The 27,828-nt window shown below is 30.2% G+C and overlaps 2 protein-coding genes across 2 annotated transcripts; both read left to right on the top strand.

The window, feature by feature from the left end:
- The first annotated feature begins 3,308 nt into the window (after positions 1-3,308).
- On the top strand, positions 3,309-5,388 carry LOC105139535 (CASP-like protein 4A3). The gene is made up of 3 exons (XM_011046008.1): positions 3,309-3,914; positions 3,991-4,126; positions 4,970-5,388. The coding sequence occupies exons 1-3, from the start codon at positions 3,367-3,369 to the stop codon at positions 5,162-5,164; spliced, it is 879 nt and encodes a 292-aa protein (XP_011044310.1). The 5' UTR covers positions 3,309-3,366; the 3' UTR covers positions 5,165-5,388.
- Positions 5,389-21,942: 16,554 nt separating this feature from the next.
- Positions 21,943-27,585, top strand: LOC105139534 (serine/threonine-protein kinase HT1-like). Its single transcript, XM_011046007.1, has 3 exons — positions 21,943-23,178; positions 24,349-24,804; positions 27,179-27,585. Exons 1-3 carry the CDS (start codon positions 22,819-22,821, stop codon positions 27,425-27,427), a joined length of 1,065 nt encoding a protein of 354 aa, XP_011044309.1. The 5' UTR covers positions 21,943-22,818; the 3' UTR covers positions 27,428-27,585.
- The last annotated feature ends 243 nt before the right edge of the window (positions 27,586-27,828 follow it).

Here is a 27,828-nt window from a genome sequence, read left to right as displayed (position 1 = left end):
GTTCGGCCCCCCCCCCCCCCCCCCAATTGCTAGGCCCTAAGATTTGAACATACAGTTTTTAAAATCTCTTGTGAGGGGCAGTTTTCGTTGTTTGCCTTTCACATATAAATTATTCTCCTTTTTTCTGTTTCTTTAGGTGTATATTGCTTTTTTACTATCAATAAAGAAAGTGACAAACAGTAATGATGTATCACTTTTGAAGGGTTGGTATGATGATCAAGGTGTCCAGCTCTCTTTACCCTGCCAGACAATAACGCAACCCTTTCAAAGGGATTTCTTTTTGGGCAATTCTAAGGATATTGTAATCTTTCAGTACTTGCATCTTGTTCTTGATGCACATAGGCTCAAGCATGCTGTGAAAGTATCAGATAATTGTTCATGGAGAGAGCATTGATCCAATGAAGAGTCGTTGATGAAGCCATCAGCATCACTGCGCGATTCCCAAGCGTAAAGACATCAATTTTCAATGAAAGGAAGACATTGAGAAGACTCATAGTATCAAAGTTAAAAAGCAAACAATGTTGCTGGTTTCTTTTTGTTATTCTAGGTATTAAAGTAGACTCTTTGTGAAGAAAAAGGTGTGACTAATGCTCATAATTTAGAGAAAGAGGGAGATTTGATGCTTTTCTTGAGGCTTTTGGAGTATATTCTCAACTTCTCATGGAACCAATTGGTTTGCAACATGTTAAAGTGGACACTGTCAAGGACCACTATCTTATCAATCTTATCAGTTATAGTATTTAATTTGAATTTAATATATAAATAAATTAAATTTACATGTATTTCAACAATTTTGTTTTTTATATTACTCTTATTATCCTCATTTTATTTTTAAAAGGTTTTTAAAAAAAATTGGACAAATGGGTATTTTAAAAAAGAAAGTCTTAATATTAAATTTTTATTCTTTGAAATTATAAATAAGAGGGGTTGATCTCTAATTTATTTTTATAATATTTTCGGAAATTAAATTTCATTTTTTATTTAATTTTTAACTCTCTAAATTGAATTGAATTTAAAAAATCCTCAATATTCTGTATAAATTTCTTCTCACGATTGTTTTTGTACGCGTAAGAACTGATGCCTTTCAGCCGAAGGAAAGCCCGCTCTCAAAGAAATGCTGAAGAACTTTCACTTTTGTCCCCTACATAAAAGTTTTCATTGAAAGCCCTCGACCACATTTAATATTCTAGTATTAAATTCAATTCTATGCCTTATTTAAATTTAATTAATAATTTATTATATTTTATGTTTAAAATAAAATATTAAACTATATAATTAAATTTTATTATTTTATTTGAAATTTCAGTAAAAATAAATTCATTAAACACAACCAAATAAATTATTTATATTGCAATATTAAATGTCTTGATTTGCTTTTATCTCTCAATTATTCTAATATTATTTTTGTTTTTAAAAAATGTTATAAAGCTAAAATAGGTTTTTTGATGTGTTTTTCTTTTTGTTTTTTAATTGAAATTGACTTTTTTTTCATCTATTTTTTTCTTATATTGTAAAAAAATAAAGTTTTAAAAAAAAATTATTTATTAAAATTTAAAAAGTCTATGGACATATTCGCAGGTTTTACTGGTGGATATGGTTTGCAGATTTAACGAGTTCAACTTTTTTTTTTTAATTATTTTTTTCAATATCTTAGTATTTGGTTGATATTTGATTTTACGAACATTTATTTTTATTATTATATAAATAAATAAAAATAGTTTTAAAAAATATATAATCCCATAAGAATTCATAACCCAGTTCAGAGGTTTGTTGTACTAGTCCAGGTTATCCGATTCATAAGTTAGACAAGTTCATCTACTAGTCAAATCTGTTGTTTTTGTTTTTTTATCCTTTAATTGTTTTTATTTTTTCTCTTAGTTTTATCCTTTAATATTTAAATGATTAAGAAATAAATTGCATGATTTATTTTTATTTTTTGTATTCTATAAGATTATTATTGTCTCAAATAAGTTTTTATTTTTAGATTAGTACTCAATTTTCTGAACATATATTTTTTATTATATAATTAAAAAATAATTTTTAAAAATATTATTAAATTTAATAGAGTCCATGAAATAAGTTATTGGGTGACTAAAATTGATTCAATTTATCATTGTTATAATAATTTTTTTAAAATTATTATTTTGAAGTTTTTTTTTTAAATTCAAGTAATGTTTTTTTCTAAGATTACGTTTTAAATCCATGAAATTAATCAATTTAATTTGAATTAACTTTAAAAACAAAAAAAAAATAATTTTAATATTAACCCATTAAACCATATTTAATTACACAATCAAGGAATTTTCTCACTCTTTTTTTTTTAAAAAAAAATTAGGCTGACGTGCTAGTGCGTATACTAAATAAATTCTGTCTCCTGTGACACGTGGAATCGTCATGTGCGATATCTTACGTGGAATCTCAGTCTCTTAAGTGAGTGTTTTAGTTAGGTTTTATTTTACTATACTATATGCCTCGCAATACGTGAACAAAGCTCTTCTCTTTATAAAACGCCAGGTGTACACGGTCCCTGCAAAAGCAAAAACACAAACTTCTCACCCGCTTTAAAGCCTCCCCCCTTCCAAACTTTCTTTAGGCAAACCTGAAAACGAGTCCCCTTACTATGGATCTTGTCCCCAATGATCCTCCAATTAATGTTTTTTCTCAATTAAGTCCCCAAAGACTAAAGAATTCTCTATTAAATCTTCATCTAAAAATATTCATCTATTTTTAAAATAAGAAAGTCAAGTCCCCTGTAAAATAACAAGAACTTGATATTTATTAATATTATTGTATTTTTTTATGCAAAATTATTTATTTAAACAATTAAAAACTCTTGTATCTATTAAATCTTTTACGAATACTTGACTCCCGCGTCAAACTATAATACACCCTACCTTTCCATTAAACGATAACTTAACTTGGTTTTTTACATCAAACTATCATTCATTTTAGTTAACAAGAATTAAATAATTATTCAATTATGTAAACCTTATTCACAAAAAAAGAAAAGAAATTAAGTTGTTGTGAAATAATAATACCAATTTTATTAGAACTTGATAATTATTAATAACACATAGGACTACATAAATCTCTTCTCTTTTCTTGTCATTATTCTCATTTATTATTTTTTGAAATCCAATATATAAGTGTTATGAGAATCAAAAACATGGTTGAAGTTCAATTGAGGATCTCTAAGATTCTTGAGATAATGAATTGTTTGGAGACCAATAGAGGCAAAGTGTATAGTTGGGGGACCGTTCGGACATTTGCCCACTCTCTCCCTCACTCTCAAAAAATACAAGACACTACGGAGAAACACACACGGAGAGTATAAAATTAAATTCGTCTCCCACTAAATTCCGCGAAATGAACACCCAAACCATATCCGGCAAAAAAATGGAAACAGCGAGATCCGATTCCAAGCCGAAAACCCAAGTCCCACGATCCTCTTCTTCAAACTCCGAATCACAATCCCACTCTCCTCGCCATTTCCAATCCCCTCTCCGATCCGACCATGGCGATCCTCTCGAAAGCCCTCCCTACGCCTCTCCCTTTACTTCCCCTGAAAAATCACTGTCTCCGGTCCAAAACTCCATGGCCGTCGTTGCCGCTGACATCCACAAGTCTACTCAGGACCCCCCCGAACGTTCCTCTTTCCCGCCGGATAACCTCTCTGCGCCTCCTGAGCTGGTGCTGAACAAGGTGGCGAGGGAGAGAGTGGCAGATGGGGTGATGAGGAAGGTGGGGACGGCGTCGGTGGTGAGGAGGTCGAGGAAAGAAGAGAAGATGAGGACTGGTGAATTAGGGTTTAGGGTTAGTGAGATTATCATGTGTTTGATATCTTTTGCTGTTATGGCTGCTGATAAGACTCAGGGATGGAGTGGTGATTCCTTTTATAGATATATAGAGTACAGGTAGGCAGTGATGATTAATTGCTAGTTTTTAATGTTTGTGTTATTTATTTTATTTAAAAAATAATAATTAATGCAGGTATTGTTTGGCCGTGAATGTGATTGGGTTTGCGTATGCTGGATTTCAAGCTTATGATTTAAGCTATCAGTTAGCCACCGGGAAACATGTGATTCGACACCATCTTCGGCTTCATTTTAATTTCTTCATGGATCAGGTAATTGATTTATGTTTAATTATTATCTGTTTATACTAACTGTGTTGTGCTAGTCACTGCCGGTAGCATTTCATCTCAAGGCTTAATTACATTTGGTGATTATCTGGTTCCTGGAAGAGAGTGGATTAATTTGGCTGATGATGCTATCAAGAATCTGTTAGTGTCAATTTTTTAGTGCGCAATCATAGTCCATGTATTTTCAGCTTGTGAACACAATTTCAAGGCATGAATCCTTAGAGCAACCACATGTAGGACTGCTTCCGGGTTTCTTTTCCTGGGGACCATTATTGTGAATGTTAGTTTGTCTCTCCACAACTCGCATGGTGGGTTCACCTGAATAGTCTTTGTGCATGATTTGTAGCAGCAGAGTTCTCAACATATTTCCTTTGTCAAATAACCTTGTGTTGGTCACAGGAATTGAAGTAGAATGGTGAGTCGGGGCTATTCAGGAAACTGAGTGTGACCTTCTTTGATCTCCCCAATCAAGATTGAATCTGCCCGTCGTAATTCATTTAAAGTCTAAGTTTCCTGGGTTTCCATGGCTTCTAGTTGACAGGAGATCCATTTTACTTTTACCACTACCGATTTCACGAACATCAAGCCTCAAATGACTCGTATGGTTTCAGCTAATTTGGGAGGCCTAAATTAACAGTGTAGATGTAGTTTACATCCGTAGGAACGAATGAAAATACAACCATGCACAATGAATTGTTTTTCACTTTAGTTTTTGGATACTAACAGTCAACACATGTAAGCATGACGGTTTTTTTCCCTTCTGGTTTATTGATACTGAAAGTGAATTGTGTTTGTTTTTTTTTTTTTTTTTGGGGTTCAAACTGGCAGATACTAGCATATCTTCTGGTATCAGCATCCTCTTCAGCAGCCACTCGGGTTGATGACTGGCAATCTAACTGGGGCAAAGATGACTTCACAGAGATGGCAACTGCTTCGGTTGTCATGGCCTTCCTGGCTTTTATTGCCTTTGCCGGTAGCTCCATTATATCTGGTTACAATCTATATAACCGGGACGCAATGTGATGGCATTCACGTATTATATTCAAGGTTTATGGAGAAGGAAAGAAGAAAAAGTCACATGCAATTTTTACTTTCTAATGTTGTATAGAGACAAATTAATAGCATGTTTATCCCTTTTACCTCTTTTTTTTCCTACTGTTGGGGAAAATGTAAACTATATAATTGGATATCTGGATTCTGGATTATATGAGACTTTCTACCTTCCCGACTATGACCTTGTCGGAAATGATTCGAGGGTCTCTCATCGTCTGTTTGCCACCTCTAGGCGACTGCTAGATAGCTCATGAATAGGCTTACAATGATTTGCAAAATAATCTTTAGTGGATGGTTCTTCTTCATTATTTCTTCTTCTTCTTCTTCCTCTGACGACCTAGAACTCATCAATCATCCATGTTTCCCGAAGGAACAAAGCTTATGTAGTAGGCTTTAGACTGGACCAGAGTCCAAGCCCACTAGCCAGCATGAGGCTAGCTTGGTAGTATTCTTTTGGTCTTATGAACAACTCAGATCTGCACTGCAAGAGGCTCTAGCCCTCCCTTGCCTTTTGGCAAATACCAAGATGGGAAAAAACCTACAATTGTAGCACTTTGGGCCAATTCGTAAGGCTTGATTTGGGGAACTCATCAAAAACTTTTTCTCTTCGGCCGCCGTGGACATGCTTCCCCAAGCACATCCAACTTGGTGCAGCAACAATCAAATTAGTTTGAGTAGCTCCAGAGTTTTCAAGAAGCGCAGAGAAGTCTGGTCGAGTCCCATTTTTAAAAGTACATTTTTTTAGAAATATATTAAAATAATATTTTTATTATTTTATTAAAATTTATTTTTAAAATTAATATATCAAAACAATTCAAAATTAAAAAAATTAAAAAACTTTCAAAATCATTTTTTAAACAAAAAAATAAACACACTCTAAATATATTAATAAAAAAATTCTTGAATAGCTTAAAAAGTTTTGATAAATCATTTTATCAAACTAGCACAATTTGATAAAAAAAAAATTTAAGATATAGTAAATTAAAAAAATAACATGAAATATATCACACTTTGACCTAATTATTATTGAAAAATGTGATTTTATTTAACAACAGATAATAAAAATAGTGTTTATAAATAATTATTTATATTAATAAATAACTAATGACAATAATGGTTATGAATAGACACTATATAACCATAAATGATAATAGAGATGATATCAAGTAGCCCATCTTTTATCTTAATCCAACCCTCAATTTTACATAAAATAAAGTCTAAATCACCACAACTAAAACTCAAACAAGACCTTAAATTATCAAACCTTAAATCTAAAATTAAAAGTGTGGAATTTTAACATCAATTTTATTTGTTAATTATAATCCCAAATTAATATGGGTATTTTTTAAATCTTATTTTTATTTATATAGTTTTTACATTGTTAATGGATAATTTGATATTTTAAATAGTTTCTTCGCATGTTTACCTTGATCAATAATTTTCAATCATACTTATATAAAATAAGTATAAAAATGCATAATATATAAGATAACTTTAAAATCAACATGACAATTAGCTAAAATAATATTACAAAAGTAATAATAAAAAAAATTACTCTTAACTAAAAAAAACACGACATAATAATAAATCTTAGCTTATCTATGTCTTTTGCAATGATGAGTGGATAGATGAGCTTCATTAATAGCATGGCTTTCACTTATTTATGTGGTTTTATCCTTTAAGACAACATCATCTAAATTTAATGTTTCTCCTAACAGGTCAAGTGTAGTACGATATGTGTCGAACTAAGAAGATGTATAATAACAAGTAAATCCATCATCATCATCGAGTTCACGAAGATCAACCACCGCACGTCGACTATCATACAACAATTGTCCAACCTAATATGAAGCAAATAGAAATTATTAGTCCATAAATAAAATACAATGGTTTTGTCGAAGCCTATAAAAAGTAAAATATACTTACATCATTTTGAATCTGATGTGCATGTAGCTCATACTCCATCTTGTATAGAGGAACATATGATAGGTTTGGTGTAATGATTCAGCATGTTATACTCAGGTACCAGTCCATGTATTCCTCCTCAGAAATTACAGGATGCACATCTTTAAAAATAAAATTTATTCGTACATCCCACATCAATATATGTTGGAGATGGTGGATCATCCAATTATAATTATCATGTTTTCCTGAAGGACTAATGAAACGCAACTGATTGCTAGTATCTATGTCAAATGGGATATGTTGTTTGAAACTAAATTGTAACATTACACAGTCTGGACAATACATCTCAACAAACTCAAAAAATATAAGAGGGACAATTGATGTCCATAAGTTCATGGCCAATGTGCATATAATAAGAGAAACTATTGTATCATCTTCTGAATAAGGATTCCACGCAACCTATTAAAACATCAACAATACAATTATTTTCCATCATCAACCTATGCAACTATTTGTTATCATTTACTAACAACATAAAATTTTTACATCAACAATGCAATCATTTCTCATCATTTATCAACATCAACGCAACCAATTATTTATCATCATTTACCAACATCAATACAAACAATCATTTACTAACATTTATCAATATCTGAAAAATTAAACATCAACACAAGCAATTAGTTCTCATCATTTATCAACATCAATGCAAGTAATTTTTGCATAAACATTTAGCAACATCAACACCAACAATTATCTAGTCTACGTGAACATATATATATATATTCATAATTAACAAAACATTAAAGTTTCTGGGTATACTCCTCTTACCATGCCCATAATACCTGCTCAATACAATAGTTTTTATTTTTTATTTTTTGCTTAGTTTTTTTTTAATTTATCGTTCAATATTATATCGTTTTGGATATACTTATTAAAAAAAACTAAAAAACCAATTAAACTAAAAAAAAATCCTGAATCAACCAATTAGAAAACCATAAAGATTTTTTGTTTGGTTTAGTTTTAAAAGTTTAAAATCGATTAAACCAGATCAAATTGGAGCCCCAAAGCTAACCTAATCACAAAAGGTTATTTTTCTTTGAAATCATATTCCTCTAATTTCCTTTCCTCCTGCAGCCACCCTCCGTGTCTTTATAGTCTATTGATTCTACTCACTTCTCTTATAAATTGATTTTGACTTAATAGAACTTGTTCAGTTTGAATTGGTTTTTAGTTCGGTTTGAGTTGTTTTCTCAAGAAACTGTTGTTGTTTCGATTGGTTTTTTAGGTCCAAACTAGACCATGAACATCCTTAGTTTTATGAATTATGCTTCATTATTTTTTTTATTTTTCTCTATTGAATTATATATTGATCTCATGAATTTGGTTTTTTTTCTTGATTTCAGCCTTCAACATTAGATTTTTTTAGAGATGGGGCTTCATGATTTTTTTAATTTTTTTCTATAAATTTATCTTGATCTCATAATCAAAATATGTTAACATGCTAACTCAAGCATTTTTATTGGTTGATTTTTCTTATTGATTATTTTTTTAATCTCATTATTCAATATTAGATTGATTAAAAATTGAACTTTGAACTTTTTTTATATAGTAAAATTAGTTAAAAAGTAAATGTTTCGATAATTAAATTTATTTCTAGGGTTCATAATGAATATTTGTATCAACAAATAAAAATTAGAAGTATGGTAAAAATACCAAGTTAGGTGATTAGAGAATAAACACTTTACCTATCTATATACTTGATCAACTTTGAACCAAGAAAACAAGGTAAAAACTCAGTCTAACTAGCCTATGTGAAGTTAAATTCTTAATGGATTGGTAGAATTACCATCCATATTAAGGCCTCTTTGATATAATAAGAAAAGGAATTAGTTTAAGAGAAATGGAAATTATTGTAAACTATAATCTTGTAGCTATTGTTGTATATTATCTTTCATAATATATATATATATATATAGAAAACTAACCCTAACTAATCATAATCGACTTTATATAATGGACCCTAATATAATAAATAAAATAATAATATTAAAATAGATAATTGAACCTGGGCGTAGAATTATGTTTAATCATATTGCTTCATTACTCGCTTATAAGTTGAATAGGTAAGGCATCACATTTAATTTGGATTGTAGAAATATAAAATGAGATGATAAGTGAGGTTTAGTTAGCACATCAACAAATTGATCATCAGAAGTAATAAATTGAACTTAGAGTTCCTTTTAAGCAACCGTATCACAAACAAAAGAAGAATCAATCTCAACATGTTTCAAGCTAGCATGGAAAATCAGATTGGCAAAGAAATAAACAGCTTCTAAGTTATCTCACCGTAAAAATGCTAGTGTTTATACCCTATAACTAATAAGATACATGTGACATTGATTTTGTTAATGTAAAAATATATTTATTATTAATAAAGACATTCTTATCTTTAATATTCTTTTATGTTTGATTAATGAGTCTAGAATAAATATGAAGTTTTTAGTACAAAAATATTTTGCAAAACAAAATTATAAAATTGTTATAATATGTTGAATACTATGATGGGATCAGCTTGTGTTGAATAAAAAGAAAAACCTAGAAGGGCCTATTAATATTTAGGATAAGATAAAGGTAATATTAAGGAAATGATTTGTTCACAATCACTGTTATAAAGAACTATTTCAGAAACTACAGGGTTTGAATCAAGGTTTTAAGAGTGTGAAGGATTACTATAAAAAGATAAAAATTGTTATGATTCAAGCTAATATAATGAAGAATTATCACCATTATGAGGTTTCTTAATAGACATAACAAATATAGTAGAGTTGCAATATTATATAGAGTTAAGAACATCGTACATGGGGTTACGAAGGTGGAGAGAGAACTTTTAAGAAAGGGAATTACATGTCAAGTATTTAATTTGAGCTCATAGATATCATGAAAGACAAATTTAAAGAGAAAGAGGGGTTTCCTAGTCAAAGTTGTTTATAAGTTCAAAAGTTAAACCACTTAAAACCAAGAAAGAGATTATTATGGATTCCAAAGGTAAATTTAAAACTTAACCTACTCGTAACCATGATAATTATTAATGGTTGTAATCTTGTATCAGGTTTATTAATTGAAAAGAAATGTTAGTGGTAGTTTAAATTTACTATGGTAGATAGACATATATAATAGTGGAGTTTATGTTAATGAATCAGTTCCTAATGAGTTTGAAGTTGATTATGAAGTTAGAAGAGTTATTTGAACAGTAATATCATAGTGAGTAGAATAAAATCTTTTTATTCAAATACTAATAGTACAATACCACCGATAAAGGAAATAGATTAGATCTCCACTATGGTTTGGTCAAAATTAATATAAAAGTTAGACTTCGCAACGTCGATGATGTCTTTATTTTTGTTAACAATGCCAACAAGTTTATTACACATATGCTCCTTCATTTAGAAAAAATCATTCTAAGGTTGATTGATTATCCATAGTGAAAACCAAATCTAAAAGTCATGTCCAAGTTGTTCAGGGTGGTAACAGTGAAGTGATTGTGGGAGATGATGTCTATCAAACTAACGAGTTAATTGATGCATATCGAGTTGCTTTGTTTACCAATTTAAAAGAAAATTTAAATTTTCATACAACTAAAAATATTTTTGTTGATGTTGATATTGAGAAGTTAAATGATATATTCAGAACTAATGGATATACAAAAGTCAATAAAGATGATGATATCAACGAGTATTAATTCAATGAAGAAGATTATGATGGATATGACGATGATGAAGAAAAAGAAGAAGAAGACAATTCTAATTAAATTTTAAAACATCAATGTGCAATGAGATTGATTTTAATGTAATATTTACGGTTATTCCTTTATAATGAATTATTGTTAACACTGATGAAACATTTATTGTTGTGATTTTATTATTATATTCTTGTGCTAACGCAGACTCATCGAGTGCGATGCCTCGTTATAGAAGGGCTATTATTTCTAAATAAAGTGTATATACTAAAAAGTACATTGCTTAATAGAAGCCTAGCCGCAACATGTAAATTTATTTTCCTTTCATGCATGATTAAAAAATAAGCAATAATGGATAATTTTTTATTAATTAATTTCAATGAACAAATACAATTTCAAGTTTACAAATGTGGAGGCTACTTGCATGATAACATCACTGATGAAATCATCGATGAAAATGCCTTTGTTTAAATTAAGTCAAGTTTCTAAAAATCCTAAATAGAAGCCTATGATTGATGCTTCATTCAAAAAGTTCAAGTTTAATGTATACATAAATAGTTTTTTATATTATTTTAATTTGGTTAGTTTTAAGATTTTAATAAATAGATTATTTTATAAAATTGACGCGCAAGGAAAAATTTTATTAGGAAAAGGCTGATAACGTTATGGTCGAGATGATATATGAGAAACACAGCTTTATTAGATAAGATTGAATTCAAAATGTGATATTTTTTCAAATGTTTAAATTTTATTATCTTAATCAACAATTTATTTCTATGTACCAGGTTGCGTGCTTTTTGGTATGAGGTGCAAAAAAATCAAAGAAATATATATAAAAAAGGGTCTTTTAAGCTGGGAGGACATGACTACATGGATGGATTTTAGACTTTTACACGTCTCGAAGGCTATCTAGAACACTTATATCCAGCACATGACATATGAGCATTTCATGTGATGATTGCAGTCTGGTGCGAAAAACCGAAACAAGGAGATTCATGGTTCAATTACCACGCACACTCGCAAATCCATTTTGTTTATTTCGCATGCAAAACAATTGGTATGATTCTATTTTATTATATATTTTTTTTAAATAGTTGTATTATATGAAAATATTTAACTAACAAGAGATTCCTTTAGCAACCAATGGATTTTTTTGTTGAAACTTGTTGCACGTGTGCAGTGTCGTGGTGATTGTCCACCACTCAGGAAAATTTATAAGGTCTACCTGAAAAATATGGAGAGACAAGAAATAAAATGGGAGTCACCACCTAGTATTCTGGTCACTATGAACAGTAACTGGTCTCAAAGATGAGGTATGACAACTAGTTGTGTAAAGGGAAGATATTAACACCCAAAATACGCACTACCTATGATAAGCTATATTATTTTATTGTCTAATAAAATCTAAGGACTTGTTATAGTTTATTATTGTTGATCCTGTCTATCTAAGATTCAAGACAAGTCCTATTCTGTAAGGTGATTTTTATCTTAATAGGGTAAAACCTAACTGTTCTATGTTGTTAACAAAAAAAATTTCTTTTTAATATCAGGAATAAATTTTACGTATAAATTCATAATCCTTGATACTAAAACAAAACAAAATAAAATTTTGGTTATTTTTGAAATTTTAGCCAATGTTGTCTTCACTTTAATATACTGATTATTAAAGTCAAAATGCATGATAAAACATTGTTTTTTGGTGTATGTAAAACCTAATATGATTTTTAGTTTTGAGATACTTAGCCGTATGTATAAAAATATTTTTTTTATTTTTTTATTTTTAGAAGTATTAATGAAAGCAATATTTTCATACCAAATTTGTATTTTTACGATGTAAAATACAGACCAATATTAAATAAAAATGGATAAAATAAAAAAACAAGAACATCATTAGTGTTTTTTTTTAATTGGAATGGACCAGCACCAGCCTCAAATAAAAATGGGCCAATACCGGCCCAACATGAAGAAAATGGGCCGGCATCAACCCAAAAAACTTTAATTGGCTGGTTGCATAGTAACCAGCTAATTATTTTCATCTGCAGAACGTGCTTACGTTATGCATGTAAATGAAAACAAAAGGATACAAAGCAGAGAAGGAGAAGAAGGAAGAAGAGAGAGGTGGGAGGAACTGACATGCGATGACTGTTGTGGAGGCTCATGGTGGTGCTCGTTGGTGGCGGTGGTGCTAGCGGTGAAATGGTGGTGGCTCCAAGCAACAGTCCTTCTCTTTTCTCTCATCTTCTTCCTTTATTTTTTCTCTGCTTGTTTTCCTTTTTCTCTGTTTCTTTTCCCTCATTTTCTCTCAGTTTTCTTTTTTATTTTGGTCTCCGACCTTCTTTTTCTCCTGTCCTCCCTCTCCTTCTCTCTCTTTATTCCTATTTGTTTTCTTTCCTTTTCTTTTTATCTTTTTTTCTTTTTTTCTTCCTCTGTTTTTTTCTTATCATTCTCTCTCTTAGTTTTTCATTCTTTCTCTTCCCCCATCTTTTTTTTATCCCATCTGTCTCCTTTCTTCCCTGTATTTACATTGGGGAAAAGAAGACCTATATCTCTGCCCAGTCAAGAGCATAGGGGTAGGGTGGCAAGGGCGACCACTGTGCAACCACCCTGCCACCACCCGAATGACACCTCTCCTCCCCTTACTCTAATGCATAGAAAGCTTTTGTGCATATGGAGGGGTCCTTGGTCAGTGTCTTTTTGCAAGAAAAAAGTAGTGGAAACGCAGGGGAGCAAAAGCCCCTTCCCCTATTTTCTACACTTTCAAAAGAAGAAGAAGACGTACGATGTCATTCAAAACAGTAATGTTTAGGTTTTTTTCTTAACAATGCATGAAACGACGTTATTTTGGACAAAACACGTTATTTCATTCAAAAGAAAAGGACGACAAAAATATATTAGAGTTCACATTGGTCCTCAATTTATAATTTGTTCAATTAAGTCCTAAATTGAAATTTTGATTTAAAAATCAATGCAATTACATCTCCTCAAAAATCAAATAGTGGCCCTAAAGTTGGTTGCCCTTTTCACTTTGATCCTTAGTCTCGTATTAGTGCAATTTGACCTTCAATTGAGCAATAAACTTCTAATTTTTTTTAATTTGACCCCTGATTCGGTTTAATTACAACCCTTTTATTTATGCGTGTTTTTATTTTGGTCTTTAGCTTCTGATTTCATCAATTAAGTCCTTAATTAGCCATTATATTTTAATATTTATTCAATTAAGCCCTTGATTTTATTAAATTAACTCTTAAAAATTATAATTTGACCCAAGAACTTTAAATGTTTCCAATTAAAGATTAAATTGACTTTGAAATTAGTTTTTCTTGCAATTAAACCCTCTATAAATTCAATTAAACTATCAATAAAATTTAATTGAGCCCATAAATATCTGATTTTGGATTTTTCTTCCTTAAATTAAATTTTCTTTGTCAACAAGGCTCTCATTAGTCAACAAAATACTACCAAATTATAATCTTTATAATTTTGAACCTCCTCAACCAATTTTTAACCATTTTTAGGGTGCTTTGACATCATTTTTTTACTGTTATATTTTTTTATTGTATTTTTTATTTTTTGCACTATTTTTTTATTTATTTTTTCTTATCAATTTTTTTCTTTTTGTGCGGAGATCCAAAAATAGATTATGACAAAACTCACATGCAAAATGAGAACTATCAGAAAAGGGTGCGACAATTCATGAATAATCGAGCTCAAAAGTTCATGGTAAGTTGGATTTCAACAGAAAAAAATTCATAAGTTATTATTTTTTCAAATTTGCTTATTGGTTTTTTTATCATCCGATTATAGGATAGATATAGGGATGATTTTTTGACCTATTCAGAACTTGATCTGAATTTGTTATTGGAGGTTGGATCATCTAGTGTACCTAACAAAATTTGGGTTTATAGTATCTCAAATACTATGACCAAGGATACGTGGATAAATTGTAGTGTATTGACTGTTGGTTCCTTGCAATTAGGTTTGAGCTTTTAATTTCTGGTGTTCCAAGCAATCATACGAGAATAAGTTAAAGCTCTGATAGCCTGGTTTAGTGCTAAGATGACTCAACTTAGATATGAGATGGCCAACTTAAAAGATAAATTGAATTTTGTCGAGCAGTTGTTGTCAAACATCACTGATACATATGGTTTACCTCTTCACCCACCTGGTCCTAATAAAGATATGTTTCCTCTTTCTTCTTCAGCTTCTATCTATTTGATAAATTATATTCAATAATATTTTTTAAATTAATAATAAATATCTTGTTTTTTATTTTATTTTTAAATTTTTCATGTTTTGTTTATTTTATTTATTAAAAAAATATTAAATATAATACTGACAGAATTACGGGCGGAATTTGAATAATTAATGAAATGACCAATGAACTAAGTTCCTCAAAAAGTTCCAGATAGTTGAAAAAAATTATAGGACTTTGCCACAAATAATTACAGATAAAATTGCTAATGGACTAAGTCCCTCAAAAAATTCTAGAGAGTTTGAAAAAAAAATAAAAGACTTGCCATTAACAATATGTATTCAATCACTGATGAAATTATCAATGATTTTATATGTTAGTAATATATCATAATCCTAGGTGGAATTACTAATAGAATGATATTGATAATTTTTTTTTATTATAGTACTAAAAAAATAGTTGACATAATAGAAATTACTGATGATATATTTTTTAATGACAAGTTAATATTTATAATTCTATCAATAAATTTTTTCCAACAAAATTAGTGTTTAAATACCAACATAATATTATATATTATTATCTAGGTATTATGCAATATTGAGGTCATGAACGTCGTCTTTCTCAATTTCAATGATAATTATGGTGTATCTTTTATCAATATTGAATAGAAAGGGCATTTGTTTCAAACTATCCTTAAAATTAGAGTACCATTTAAAACAATTATCTATAATGTCAAGTAATCCTGATACGCCACGTGTAGGGACAACAGCAAGAAAGGCTGTACGTACGAGGCCACCATGAAAAGGACCTCCAAATCCTCTCTTCCCGTAAAATAGTTAGAGAATGAGTTCTGATAGAAGAGCTTACACGTAAGGCCCTGCATCAGCCATGTTCATGGAGTGTTTGTACCTGAGCTACATGACAACCTTCCCCATCATGCCGTCTTTTCTTTATCCTTTTCTACCATCATCGCCTTTTGATATGTGATTCCTAATCTATCTCTGACAAATTTATCGACTTCTGTGCTTAAAGGCTTGCTTGAAATTTATATCTGACAAATGTGATTAACTTTTGCATTTTGCAGGCATAATTACATATCGAAATATCAAAAATCTTGAAATATTAATATTTAAAAGGTGTACCTTATCTATAAAATTTTGAGTTTATTTATAAAAAATAAGTGACATAAATTGATGATTGAAATTTTATATAATTATTATTTTAAAAAATTTTAAAAATTAATGAAGATATCAGCCTGACACCCACAATTTAAAAACAAAAATCTTGAAATATGCTTCAAAGTTAATAATATAATAGCTGTCCTTAGTTTGAACCTTTTTTATTAATTATGATCAAGATACCTCCCTAAAATTTTATGTTTAAATAATTGAATAAAGTAAAATATAAATTTAATTCAAATTCCAAGTTCATCCTTGCTTATTATAACACATTATCATGATATTAAAAAAAAAATTAAATTTGAAAGATGTAGTTTAATTAAACAGGTTCTATAGTTCAAATATTATAAATTTTAAGTTATTAAAAACTTAATTAATCATTAATTTTAAAATATTAAATAATTAGTCAAGAGGCATAAAATAACTAAAATATCTATAATTATTAAAAATAAAAAACAAAATTTACCCCAACACGTTAAATATGAAACTTTGTGGATTCTTATGGAAAGCCAAGTAACACCTACCTTTAGGCCTAGAGTTTATACAATGCTTGAAGCAATATTATACCATCTTCCACTTAAACTATACAGGTAATCATTATTTAATTAAGCTTTACGTATCCACCTGCCATCATTATTATTAGTAGAGATTTGGAGACATATTATGTACGTTAAAGTTTGGCTAGGAATCGCTTTTACATGTCTCCAAAATTACACAATTGAAAAATAAATAAATAAACCAGTTATTTGTTTCGCATCTAATTCATAGACAACAGTTTGGCAACACTTAAAAGTATGTTATATTCAAAATCAAGTATTAATATTTGATGCTTGATTGAAAATTTGGAATGCAGTTAGACCCCTTATAATGATTTATGATATTTAATGGCCAAACAAACAAATCAAATATCATAGGCCTTTGATATTGGTATAACTAAACCATCCTAGTGTATATTGCTATTGCTAACCAACTTTATTCGTGACCACTAATTAAGTCTAAAATAAATTTTTTTTAGTTTGAAAAAATCTTTTTATTTTAATAAAAAATAGATAAAATATGTGTTTAATCAAATAAATTAAAAATTATATACACAAATAAATATTAGAAAGAGATGTTGATATAAATTAAAGACTAAATCGAAAAGTTAAGAGATAAATATAAATTTAAATATTTGATTTTGTGATGTTGAGAGCTATTCATATTGTTTTTATTTTGTCAATAATTTTTTTAATAAAATTAATAATTTAAATTCTATTGATATTTATCATAATAAAATTTAATTATAAAATATATAAAAAATAAAAAAATCCATAATGAGCCAAATCAACATGGACCAAATAAGTGGGCCTAGTTGGTCTACGTGCCTAGCCCATTCAAAGAAAAAATCATTCATGTAGGCTTGTAAGACACATACTTCACGTTATATATATATATATATATATAATGGGTCAAATTAACATAGACCATGATTAAACAATTTATAAATATTTTATACTGTAATATTTAAATTGAAATATATTTTTTATAAAAGGATAATAATTACATTTAGAAACTAGTTATTAAAAGGTTAAGTCAAATCACTTATAATTTTTTTAATATTTAGAAAATCATAATAGGTTGTTAGATATTATACTTGATTTTAAATTATAAGTAAAAGAGTTGTTAAATTCATAATAAATGAAATTATTTAATTTATTTAATCTTAATTTATTTAAGATTGTGACTTATATTTTGGTTAATTTGTTAGGAAACCTGATGGGTTACACACATAAAAACTATTAGTTAGAAATTAAAATAAGATAATTAATCAAGTGCGACATGATAGTAAATAGATTTTAAAAATTAAGGACTAGAATGTAATTAATGCAAAGAATTACAATTTTAGATGTAGAAACAATCATGCAAAAAATTACAATTTTAGATGTAGAAACAATCAAGTAAGGACTTTATTGAATGAATTTCTAAAATCAACCTAAAATAATACATGTGATATTATTTAAGGGAAAATTTGACATTTTACCATTTATTGGATTTTTAGATTTTTCTATAAATATAATATTATGCCTTTTATTTTTTAAGAGAATGCAAGTAGAGTACAATATAGAAATACTTAAAATACAAAAGAAAAGAGTTAGTGCTGGAAGTTATAACAATCTCTATCTTCTAAAAAGATTTAAGAGATTTTTTATTGGTGGTTCATGTAAATTACTGTTAAAAACTAAATATTTGAACAATTTATAATTTGCGATAACCTAACCTTAAAGCAAATACTCAAAGCCAAAAAAAATATATAATCTTCAGATAATCTTTATATAGACCATAAACAACTTTAAATCAATCTAATAAAATTCATGGAATTCCAAAAAAAAATTTAAATTTATTGTTTTTGTTGTGTGTGTATGTTTTAGAAAACTTAACAAAATAATGACACAAAAGATATGATAGAAGAATACAGTGATGATGATGATAATAATAATAATAAATACAAAAGATACGATAGAAGAATATAGTGATGGTGATAATAATAATAATAATGATGATGATAAAAAAGGTATAATAATAATAATAATGATTTGAAATTATAAGATGATATTTAAAGTTTATAATTTTTTTAATATATATATATATTTTGAAGGAACAAGGAATTTGGACAATCATTAATTAAGGCATCAATATCGATTGAAAATCTAAAATACCTACTGAGGTTCACAATTCCAACTCAAAACGTTATCAAGTAGAAATTTGGACAAGGTATGTATATGAAGTCTCTAATCAAGCTTGTGGTTAGGTTCTGAAAAGATAGGTTCTGTCTATTCCTTCGAGTTCTGGTAAACCCATGCATCATCCAACACGAAATTAAATGCAGATTTTTATTTTATTTATTATTATTCTGAATTCGAATTTGATGGAAATTAATTGCGTGCTTGTGTTGGTTAATCAATCCATCCCCAGACAAATAGAAGAACCACCGCCGAACATGTCCCAGAAGTTGGCGGGTGTTAGCTAGGAAATGCCAGCAAACACCCAACCCCCCCTCCCCCCGGCAAGTCATGGCAGGGGCCTCTCCTCTGGTGGTGGTGGAGAGTGACTCACGCGTTGCCACCTAGAAAGTGGGCCCTACAGTCACAACTGACACGCACAGTCTGCATGTCTAGCTTTTAGTGCAGGGTTATCGTGAGATTAGATTACAATTTCAGAATTATAAAAAAACAAAAGGGTTAGCTGTAATTAATTAAGCTCTTTATCGATATTAGTAAACACAAGAAGACAGTGAGGGACCGTATACGGAAGAGGGCCATACCATACGGCTTTGTCACGGCCGGATCGCACCGTCTGTGTTCATGGGACCCTCCTTTTGCTCCGACTCCAACACCCAAAAACCATGCACTTCTCATTCTCTCTCTTACTGCTTCTGTTTCTGTTTCAAATTAACTAGGTAGCTGAGACGGGTTAAACTTTTTTTAATATTAAAAAAATTAACTGTAAATAATTTGAGATAATTCTAAAATATAGTTTAGGATACGAGAGTAAAAAAACTTGCCAAAAACACGAAAGGATAATATAAAATGAGATAAGAATAACTCAAGTTAGTTCATGCTAACTAAATAAAAAAATAAAAAACTTTAAAAATACAATGTCAAAGAAAAAAATCCAAATCAATCTATGGTAATAAAATGAATTAATAACTTGTAATATGAGATGTGGATAAATAAAAAAAAAATTTCAAAAAAATGATCTAATTTAAAAAACTAAGTTCAATAAAAAAATTCTTAAAAACCTTAAATTAATTTGGGTTAGCTTTACCAATATGTTTTTGGAATAACTAAATAGCTAGAAAAGTGAAAAAATAATAAAGTTCAAGGATTAATTATTTAATACAAAATGTTAAAATTAAAAAAGAAAAGGATTATAAAAGATCAAGAGAAAAACATTCGAATTAACTTGCATTAACTTGATTAACTTGCCATGCATAACATGAGATTAGAATAAAAAAAATTGACATCTTAAAAAAGAGCCTAACAAAAAATACCCAGGTTAAATAAAAAGTTAATAATGTCATTAAACTTGACTTAATAGGTAAACCCTAAAAACCCCCAATCTCTTTTTTTAATTAGCTTAAACTTTAAATTAAACTGTGCTGGAGTTGTCTTGATATGATCCAATCGACTTGACAGGTTTAAAAACAACCCAAACGATATGTACAAATATGGTTTGACTTTAAAAAATCAATTAGATTGACCTAAGGTCAATTCAGGCCCAACAATACTTGATCTTTTTTTAAAAAAAATTCATTAACACCCTTTTTATTATTTTTTTAAAATATTTATTTCACTTTTTTTAACAAAACAAATATTAATTAATGTTTTGATTTGTTTTTAATTTCACATTGTTCAAAGATATTATTGTAATTTATTTTTTATTTTTATATTTTATATAAACAAATTATAATTGCATGATGCATTAATGCAAATGAAAATTGTATCTTCTTAGCAATCAAAATTAACCACTAACATTAAAAAAAATATAAAACATAAAGGATATTTGGAGTTAAATATTTACATGTGTATCTATTTATTTTTATTGGGTAAATTAACTTTATGCTTTTAATATTTTAAGTAGTGTTAACAATTCTTCTTTTTATATATATATATATATATATTATTACTTTTCAATAAAACAAATCATGATATTCAAAAACACATTCATGATACATGCACCTTTTTTTTTACATTAAAAATTAGCTTATTTTAGAAATACTAGATAAATGACCTGCATTATATCATAGGGTAAACCTAAAACCTTTTTAAATAAAAAAAAATATTCATCCACCATTAACGTGTTTCAATGAAATAAGAAAAATTCATGATTTGAATTATAAATTTAATTAGATCTCAAATATTAGTTTAATTTAATTATATAATAAAAAAAGCAATAACAATAAATAAACTAAATTTAAAAAATATTTCATAAATGAACTTAAGCCAAGTGGACTTGGACTTAAGATACACATGCACGCTATCTTAATTCAATTCAAGCTATATTAACAAAAAATATATTATGAAACAAAGAATAGGTTACTGTGTTACTAAAATACAATAAAAATTATAAAAAAAGCAATTTAAAACTTGTATTGAAAAATGTAAGTGGGACTTGCTGTTTAATACAATGAGAAAAACTCTCAATGAAAATAAACTTGTTGGGCAAATTAAATGCTTGAGATGATGATATTAGGATAATTTTATAAAATTAAATAAATAAAAATTCTAATATAATCTAAATATAAAAGGATGAAATAAAAAAATTAATTAAAAAATAACTTTAGATAAATAAAAATATAAATAAATAAATATATGAATCAATTTAAATTAATTTGTTAAAATTATGATTTAGATTATAAAATCGAGATAATTTTATATAAAAAAACTAGAAAGTCTAATATTCATGTTGAATGATGGATTTTTTATAAAATAAAATTAATATAAACAAAGAATTTAAAAAAATGTTAGCCATGGTTATACTTTCAATTTCAATTTAATTTTAATTTTAATTTTAATGAAATCTGTTACTAGCAACGCACGGGCAATGGTAATAGACTTATCGAAAAGAAAATGAGATCTAATGCTTGCAGTAATTAGAAAGGAGAGGCCTTTCTGGTCACTTCGGAACTGCTTAAAGAAGTCGAAAACATGGCAAGCACAAGCACGGAATGGCATGGTGGATATTCAGCTAGAAAAGCAAGGATAAATTGAAAAAGAGATGGACAAAGGTCATTATCATGAAGACCCGGTTTGTCTCCTCAGAAGTGGATCTTCGCACGTTGTGATTGTCAAGCACCTTTCCTCCTCTTGCAGTCAGAGAGAGTGAGTGAAGCTTGTGTTTTCCTCTTTTTTACTTTCTTCAAGAATATTTTATTGTGTGAGACACAGAGAGAGAAAACCGCCAGCGCTTGGCATGCTTTTCACTGCTTTGCACACTAGAAACAACAACAATAACAGTGTTTACACCAACCCAACCGACTCCCTTTCTCTCTTCTTTAACCACACTCGGCTTCTCTCTAGAATTTGATTCCGGGTTTTGACTGTCTGCGGAGCCACCATTTTATGGCATGAAAAGATAAGAAAAACCATCCTTTTGAGCTTGTGTTTTACTCAAAACCGTGGTCTTTTTGTTTGATTTAAAGCTAGAGTTTTGAGATTTGCAAAAGGGTCAGTCTGAACATTTTTGCTAGGGAAAGAAGTGAGCTTTTTGGATTTCTTTTGTAGCTTGATTTTTTATATGAAAAAACTTACGTTTTTCTTGTTTCCGAATTTGGCTTTTAGTACTGTGATGCAAGTTAAATGGTTGATTAATCTTTTTGTGTTCTCGTTTTTTGGGTTGGTTGGAATTGTTTTCATCAATGTTTAAATGCGTGAGCACTGAATGTTTTGAAATGTAGTTGAATGAGAAACAGTTTCTGTGCATGCCAGTTCAGATGTTTTCCTTGTAGGGTCACATACAAATTGAGTTTCTAGTCTAAATTTAGAGGCGCCGTGGTTTCTACATTGAATTCCAGAGGCTTAAGGATTAAGCATCTGGTGATTTTGTTAAAATTTGGTTCAAATCCATGAAGAATCTTTACTGTTTTAAGCAAATCTATAACAATGGAAAATCAGAGAGGCGGCTTTCTCTTGGAGAATATAAGAGAGCGGTTTCTTGGTCCAAGTATTTGGTGTCATCTGGGGCAGAGATTAAAGGAGAGGGAGAGGGGGCATGGAGCGCAGATATGTCTCAGTTGTTTATTGGTAACAAATTTGCATCTGGGAGGCACAGTAGGATATATAGGGGGGTGTATAAGCAAAGAGATGTGGCAATTAAGCTTATAAGTCAGCCTGAAGAGGACGAGAACTTGGCTACTATGCTTGAGAACCACTTCACTTCGGAGGTGGCTTTGCTGTTTCGGTTAAGGCATCCTAATATCATCACTGTAAGCATCCGGTTTCTTTAACTGCATGTGTTCATGTCCTGTTCTTTATATTAACAACACATGGAGTTCCATTTTCTTTTTAATTTAATATTTGGATTTGTAAAGGAATATGTTGTCAATTACCTTAAATCTAATTTCTTAACCTGTCATTCGAACCAATTGTGATCTTATACATATTTTTACTTGTTAACAAAGGGTGGTGGAAATGGCTTGTAATTTTGCTGCAGAACAATGAAAGTGATTCCAACATGCAATGTTTCCTAGCTTGGTTTTGTGGAACCAATTTGGTAGAAATTCATTAAACTTTCAATATCAATTACATATTGCCCATGTGCATTATTTATTACTCTCTTTTCCTTCCGTTGATAAGGATTCGTCTAAAAATTCTAGCAGTAGCCTTGTAATATCATGCTTTACAAGATCGTGAACTTTTCACCGTGGGCTTGCAATCTTATGAAAAAAACTCCTGGGATTTACGAATTCTAATTTTGATATAAGATCATCAATGCTTCTTCTGTTTTTAAAATGATGTCATTGAATGGATATTTGCAGTCTGAGGTATGGTTAAAGATGAAGTGGACCAGCAAAGAAAATTGATACAGTCATGGACATGATTGTTGGCTAGTATTTATGATGTGCAGCACTTCTCTTCTGCATTAAATATTTTTGGCAGCATATCCTTCAGCAGTTAAAAGTTTATAGCTAAATCACTAATTATCTAGACTATTTCATTAGGGTACCCATACCAGTGGCTGCAATGGCCGGTGGGGTCTTTAGTATCTTTTCTAGATTGATGAGGCTAGGAGACTGAAGAATGAAGATTGAAGGAGAGAAAACAATTTGCTTTCTTATTTATATTTTACTATTGGAAGTCTTTGTCAGTGTTGTAAATAGACAAAAAATGCTATTAGATCCTCATCTCCTCATGTTCAGTAATTCTTGCATATTTGGAAAAGTAGATTAAATGCAAATTCCTAGACTCATGGGGATGTTTCTCTGTACAGATGAGCCTTTTTAATTTTTACATCTAGGCCACTTCAGATGTTGTTGTGAATTGAATCTCTGACTCTACTGGCATTGTACACAGTCTAAATGGTTTAATCAAATGACAAATTTTGCAAATTTTTGTTGATTATAAGTCACTATGTCTTCTTCACTTTTGTCATTCAGTTTGTTGCGGCTTGTAAGAAACCTCCTGTATTTTGTATAATCACCGAGTATTTGGCCGGGGGCTCATTGAGAAAATTTCTCCATCAGCAAGAGCCATATTCAGTTCCTCTCGATTTAGTTCTGAAATTAGCCCTTGACATTGCACATGGGATGCAATATCTCCATTCACAAGGGATACTTCACAGGGACCTCAAATCTGAAAATTTACTGCTTGGAGTAGATATGAGCGTCAAAGTTGCTGATTTTGGTATTTCCTGCTTGGAATCTCATTGCGGTAATGCAAAAGGATTCACAGGTACATATCGATGGATGGCTCCTGAGATGATCAAAGAAAAACATCACACAAAAAAAGTTGATGTCTATAGTTTTGGCATAGTCCTCTGGGAGCTCCTGACAGCAATGACACCATTTGACAACATGACTCCAGAACAGGCTGCATTTGCTGTCTGCCAAAAGGTAAACTCATCTGATTCATTTTGCTAGTATGAATCTAGTAATTGTAGGATGTTACTTATCTCTATTGGCATATGAATTGTACTTGACATATCCTGAAATGCAAATGCATCAGCTAGACATTTCGTTGCCTCAAGCCCTTGGCTGTTTCCAAAATCTCGAATGGATTGCTTATTAATAATGATAAGACAAATGAAAAGCTAGATCCTGAAGGGGAAGAAAAGAGTTTAAAAATGGGAATAGGAGGGAAACAACAGAGCCTTCTCTCAATAATGATGTTTCATATGATAATTAGTTTTTTTATTGATAATTAATGATTTTGCATTCTGAATTTGTCATGTATTTATTTTGGAGAATTTAATTCGAGAAGAACTTAAAAATTTGTGCCATTCCCAGAAAGCATGGCTAGAAATGTTTTTGCATTACATTTTTTTTTAGGAATAATTCCTGTGAAAATGCTCCAACTTTTGAATAAAATTAGTTTCCAGGACAAATAGGAAAGGAATATCTGCAGATGCAAGGAGTAAAATATTTATTTGAGCTTTTGATTCATGTCAAAATATACAGAAGTCTAATTATTTATCTGTCAAACAAATCGTTTCCATATTGTGAATCATTTTGCTGGCGGCAAAAGATAAGATATATATTAGGATGATAAAATGAGGAATGGGAAAAAATGGATGGAGCACCAGACCTGTAGGGATTGATTTGTGAGAATTTGATCAAATGTCTCTAAGAAGGTTCAAGAAAACTAAGAAATATTGCATTGTAGTGTTTTATGAATTGAAAGTACACATGGTTTTGTTCACACTGAAGGGGTTACAAGGCTCAGAGTAGAAGGAAACCGGGTCAACTTTCATGAAACGAGAATCAACATGGAAGTTTTTATTGACCTGCAAACTAGCGTCTTACTACACATTTAAAGAGTTCATTTGAGTTTTTTCTGCCAATTAGCTTGCTAGCACCCATGCACCGCTTCCCTTAAGAGATCTTTGAGTTTGAGCCTCTCCTTCGTAACCACAAAAGAAAAAAAATAGAAAGAAAGAAAAGAAAAGAAGAGTTCCTTTGAGTTTTGTTAAGATCTCTCAGGTAATACATCTGGATATTGAGCCCCACTCTTGCATGGGTTAATGATATGCTATAAGTATAGACTGTCAGGCAGTAAGTTCTTTTGAATATCCTTAAAAATTAGGATGTAATGAGCACAATCTGATACCAATTCAGTGCTGACTTGAGGAGAAAGAAGGCAGATATCTATTTCATCTTATGAATGGTGTTCTTGTCTTGAAGCCATTAATCTTCTGAGTGAGAATGTTAGTAGAAAACATTCTCACTCTTGTTGAAGAAAGTTCCAAACCACATTCCTTCAGCCTCATAGATCATCATGCACTGTTTAAATTCAATTGTCAATCCAAGAAAATTTTAGGATGACGATCACAGGTTAACGTAACTGGTCCCAATATTTTTTTATTTTCACATAGCTCCCAATTTTCTACTCATGCTGGCAATTGTAGACAAGATGATGGTAATGACGATATGGTAGTGGCGTAGGTCTGATATTTTAATATTATCAAGAAGGATTATGGCTTTTGTGGTAATGCTGATTTGTGATCTATAATGTGGAATATTCATGTAGCTTGGTTATTGCATTCAGTATTGTATTAATATTCATCTGTTACGTGATTGGGAGCGTACTAAGTCTTATTCTGGATGTGGTCGTCAGTTTTATCTGACGAGATGGCAAGTGTTCAGCATGGAATGTTCTCAATATCACATGTCCAAATGTGACTTACAATAGGAAACATTTAAGCTGCAAAGAAGATACACCAGTACTGCATCAATGATATGAAATTGCAACAATACAAGTGGATCAAATCATTTGCAGTTTTGTATCATATGCTAATTTTGGTCATCTAGATTCATCTACTGAGATGCATCTTCCTCACATGCTGGAGCACTGTGATTACAATCAGTCACATGTGCCCATGCCTGTGTTGTGGCCATTAAAAGTGGGGATCATGCTGTCTTTGCCATTCTTATGTGGTGTCTGTCTTCTTGAAAACTGTATTATATATCAAGCCAATTGGCATCATAGTAGCATAGACAAACGTAAAGTCTGCTTTTTTGATTTTGAAGGTACAAAACTCGAGTCTGTATATTGTATATGCATGTCGATTCATGACAATCTGTTTCCCTTACAACCCAAGTGTACATCTTATGATCATATTCTCCATCAAAGTAAATGCTTGACAGTGACATCTTTTTCTTATTTTGTGCTCTCAATCTTTCAGAGAGGAAATTTGCCTTAATCCCTATTAGGATAATTTTTTGACTTTCATTAATTTCTTGCATCTGATGTCTTCTGGGCTTTCTGCAGAATGCCAGACCACCATTACCCCCAAAATGTCCACTGGCCTTTAGTCATCTCATTAACCGATGCTGGTCCAGCAACCCAGATAAACGACCACATTTTGACCAGATTGTTGCGATTTTGGAAAGCTATTCAGAGTCCCTCGAGCAGGATGCCGAATTTTTCACATCCTACAAGCCTCCCACCAATCATACTATTTTGAGATGCTTCCCAAAACTTATAGCTGGCCGTCGGTCCACTTCTGTAAAAGCCTAGGAACTGTAACGAAATTATGTGTAATGCTATATGTATCATATGCTTTTCTTTTCTAGGGTTGTATGCTCAGTTGTGGTTAGGAGCTTATGAATGGCCTTGTCCAAAAATCACCAAGTGATTACATGAATTAATATGCCAGTATTTTTTTATGCTCTCCATAACCTTTTCTTGATCATAATTGAGGCTATATTCCAAATATGTTAAATATAAATTGTTGATGCACCTACTTATTATTCGTATAAAATCAAATGCCCACACAATCAATCTTATATGAATCACAAAATTCACAATCATGCATTGCAATAATTTCTTCAATATTTTATCAAGCAAAACCACCTTTCTCCATAATATATGTTGCATTCATATTCCGTTACCATAATATCTGCTTGTATAGTTGCAGG

This window comes from Populus euphratica, unplaced genomic scaffold (genome assembly GCF_000495115.2).
Source record: "Populus euphratica unplaced genomic scaffold, PopEup_1.0 scaffold212.1, whole genome shotgun sequence".
Lineage (NCBI taxonomy): Eukaryota > Viridiplantae > Streptophyta > Magnoliopsida > Malpighiales > Salicaceae > Populus > Populus euphratica.
This window is presented reverse-complemented; position numbering and strand designations above follow the sequence as displayed.

What these genes read in the sequence shown, in the direction of transcription:
- LOC105139534 (XM_011046007.1), top strand. Translation starts at nt 22,819, where the DNA reads ATGAAGAATCTTTACTGTTTTAAGCAAATCTATAACAATGGAAAATCA. An exon ending in GGCATCCTAATATCATCACT is followed by an intron (nt 23,179 to 24,348) that starts GTAAGCATCCGG and finishes TTTGTCATTCAG; the next exon opens with TTTGTTGCGGCTTGTAAGAA. An exon ending in CATTTGCTGTCTGCCAAAAG is followed by an intron (nt 24,805 to 27,178) that starts GTAAACTCATCT and finishes GGCTTTCTGCAG; the next exon opens with AATGCCAGACCACCATTACC.
- LOC105139535 (XM_011046008.1), top strand. Translation starts at nt 3,367, where the DNA reads ATGAACACCCAAACCATATCCGGCAAAAAAATGGAAACAGCGAGATCC. An exon ending in TATAGATATATAGAGTACAG is followed by an intron (nt 3,915 to 3,990) that starts GTAGGCAGTGAT and finishes TAATTAATGCAG; the next exon opens with GTATTGTTTGGCCGTGAATG. An exon ending in TTAATTTCTTCATGGATCAG is followed by an intron (nt 4,127 to 4,969) that starts GTAATTGATTTA and finishes TCAAACTGGCAG; the next exon opens with ATACTAGCATATCTTCTGGT.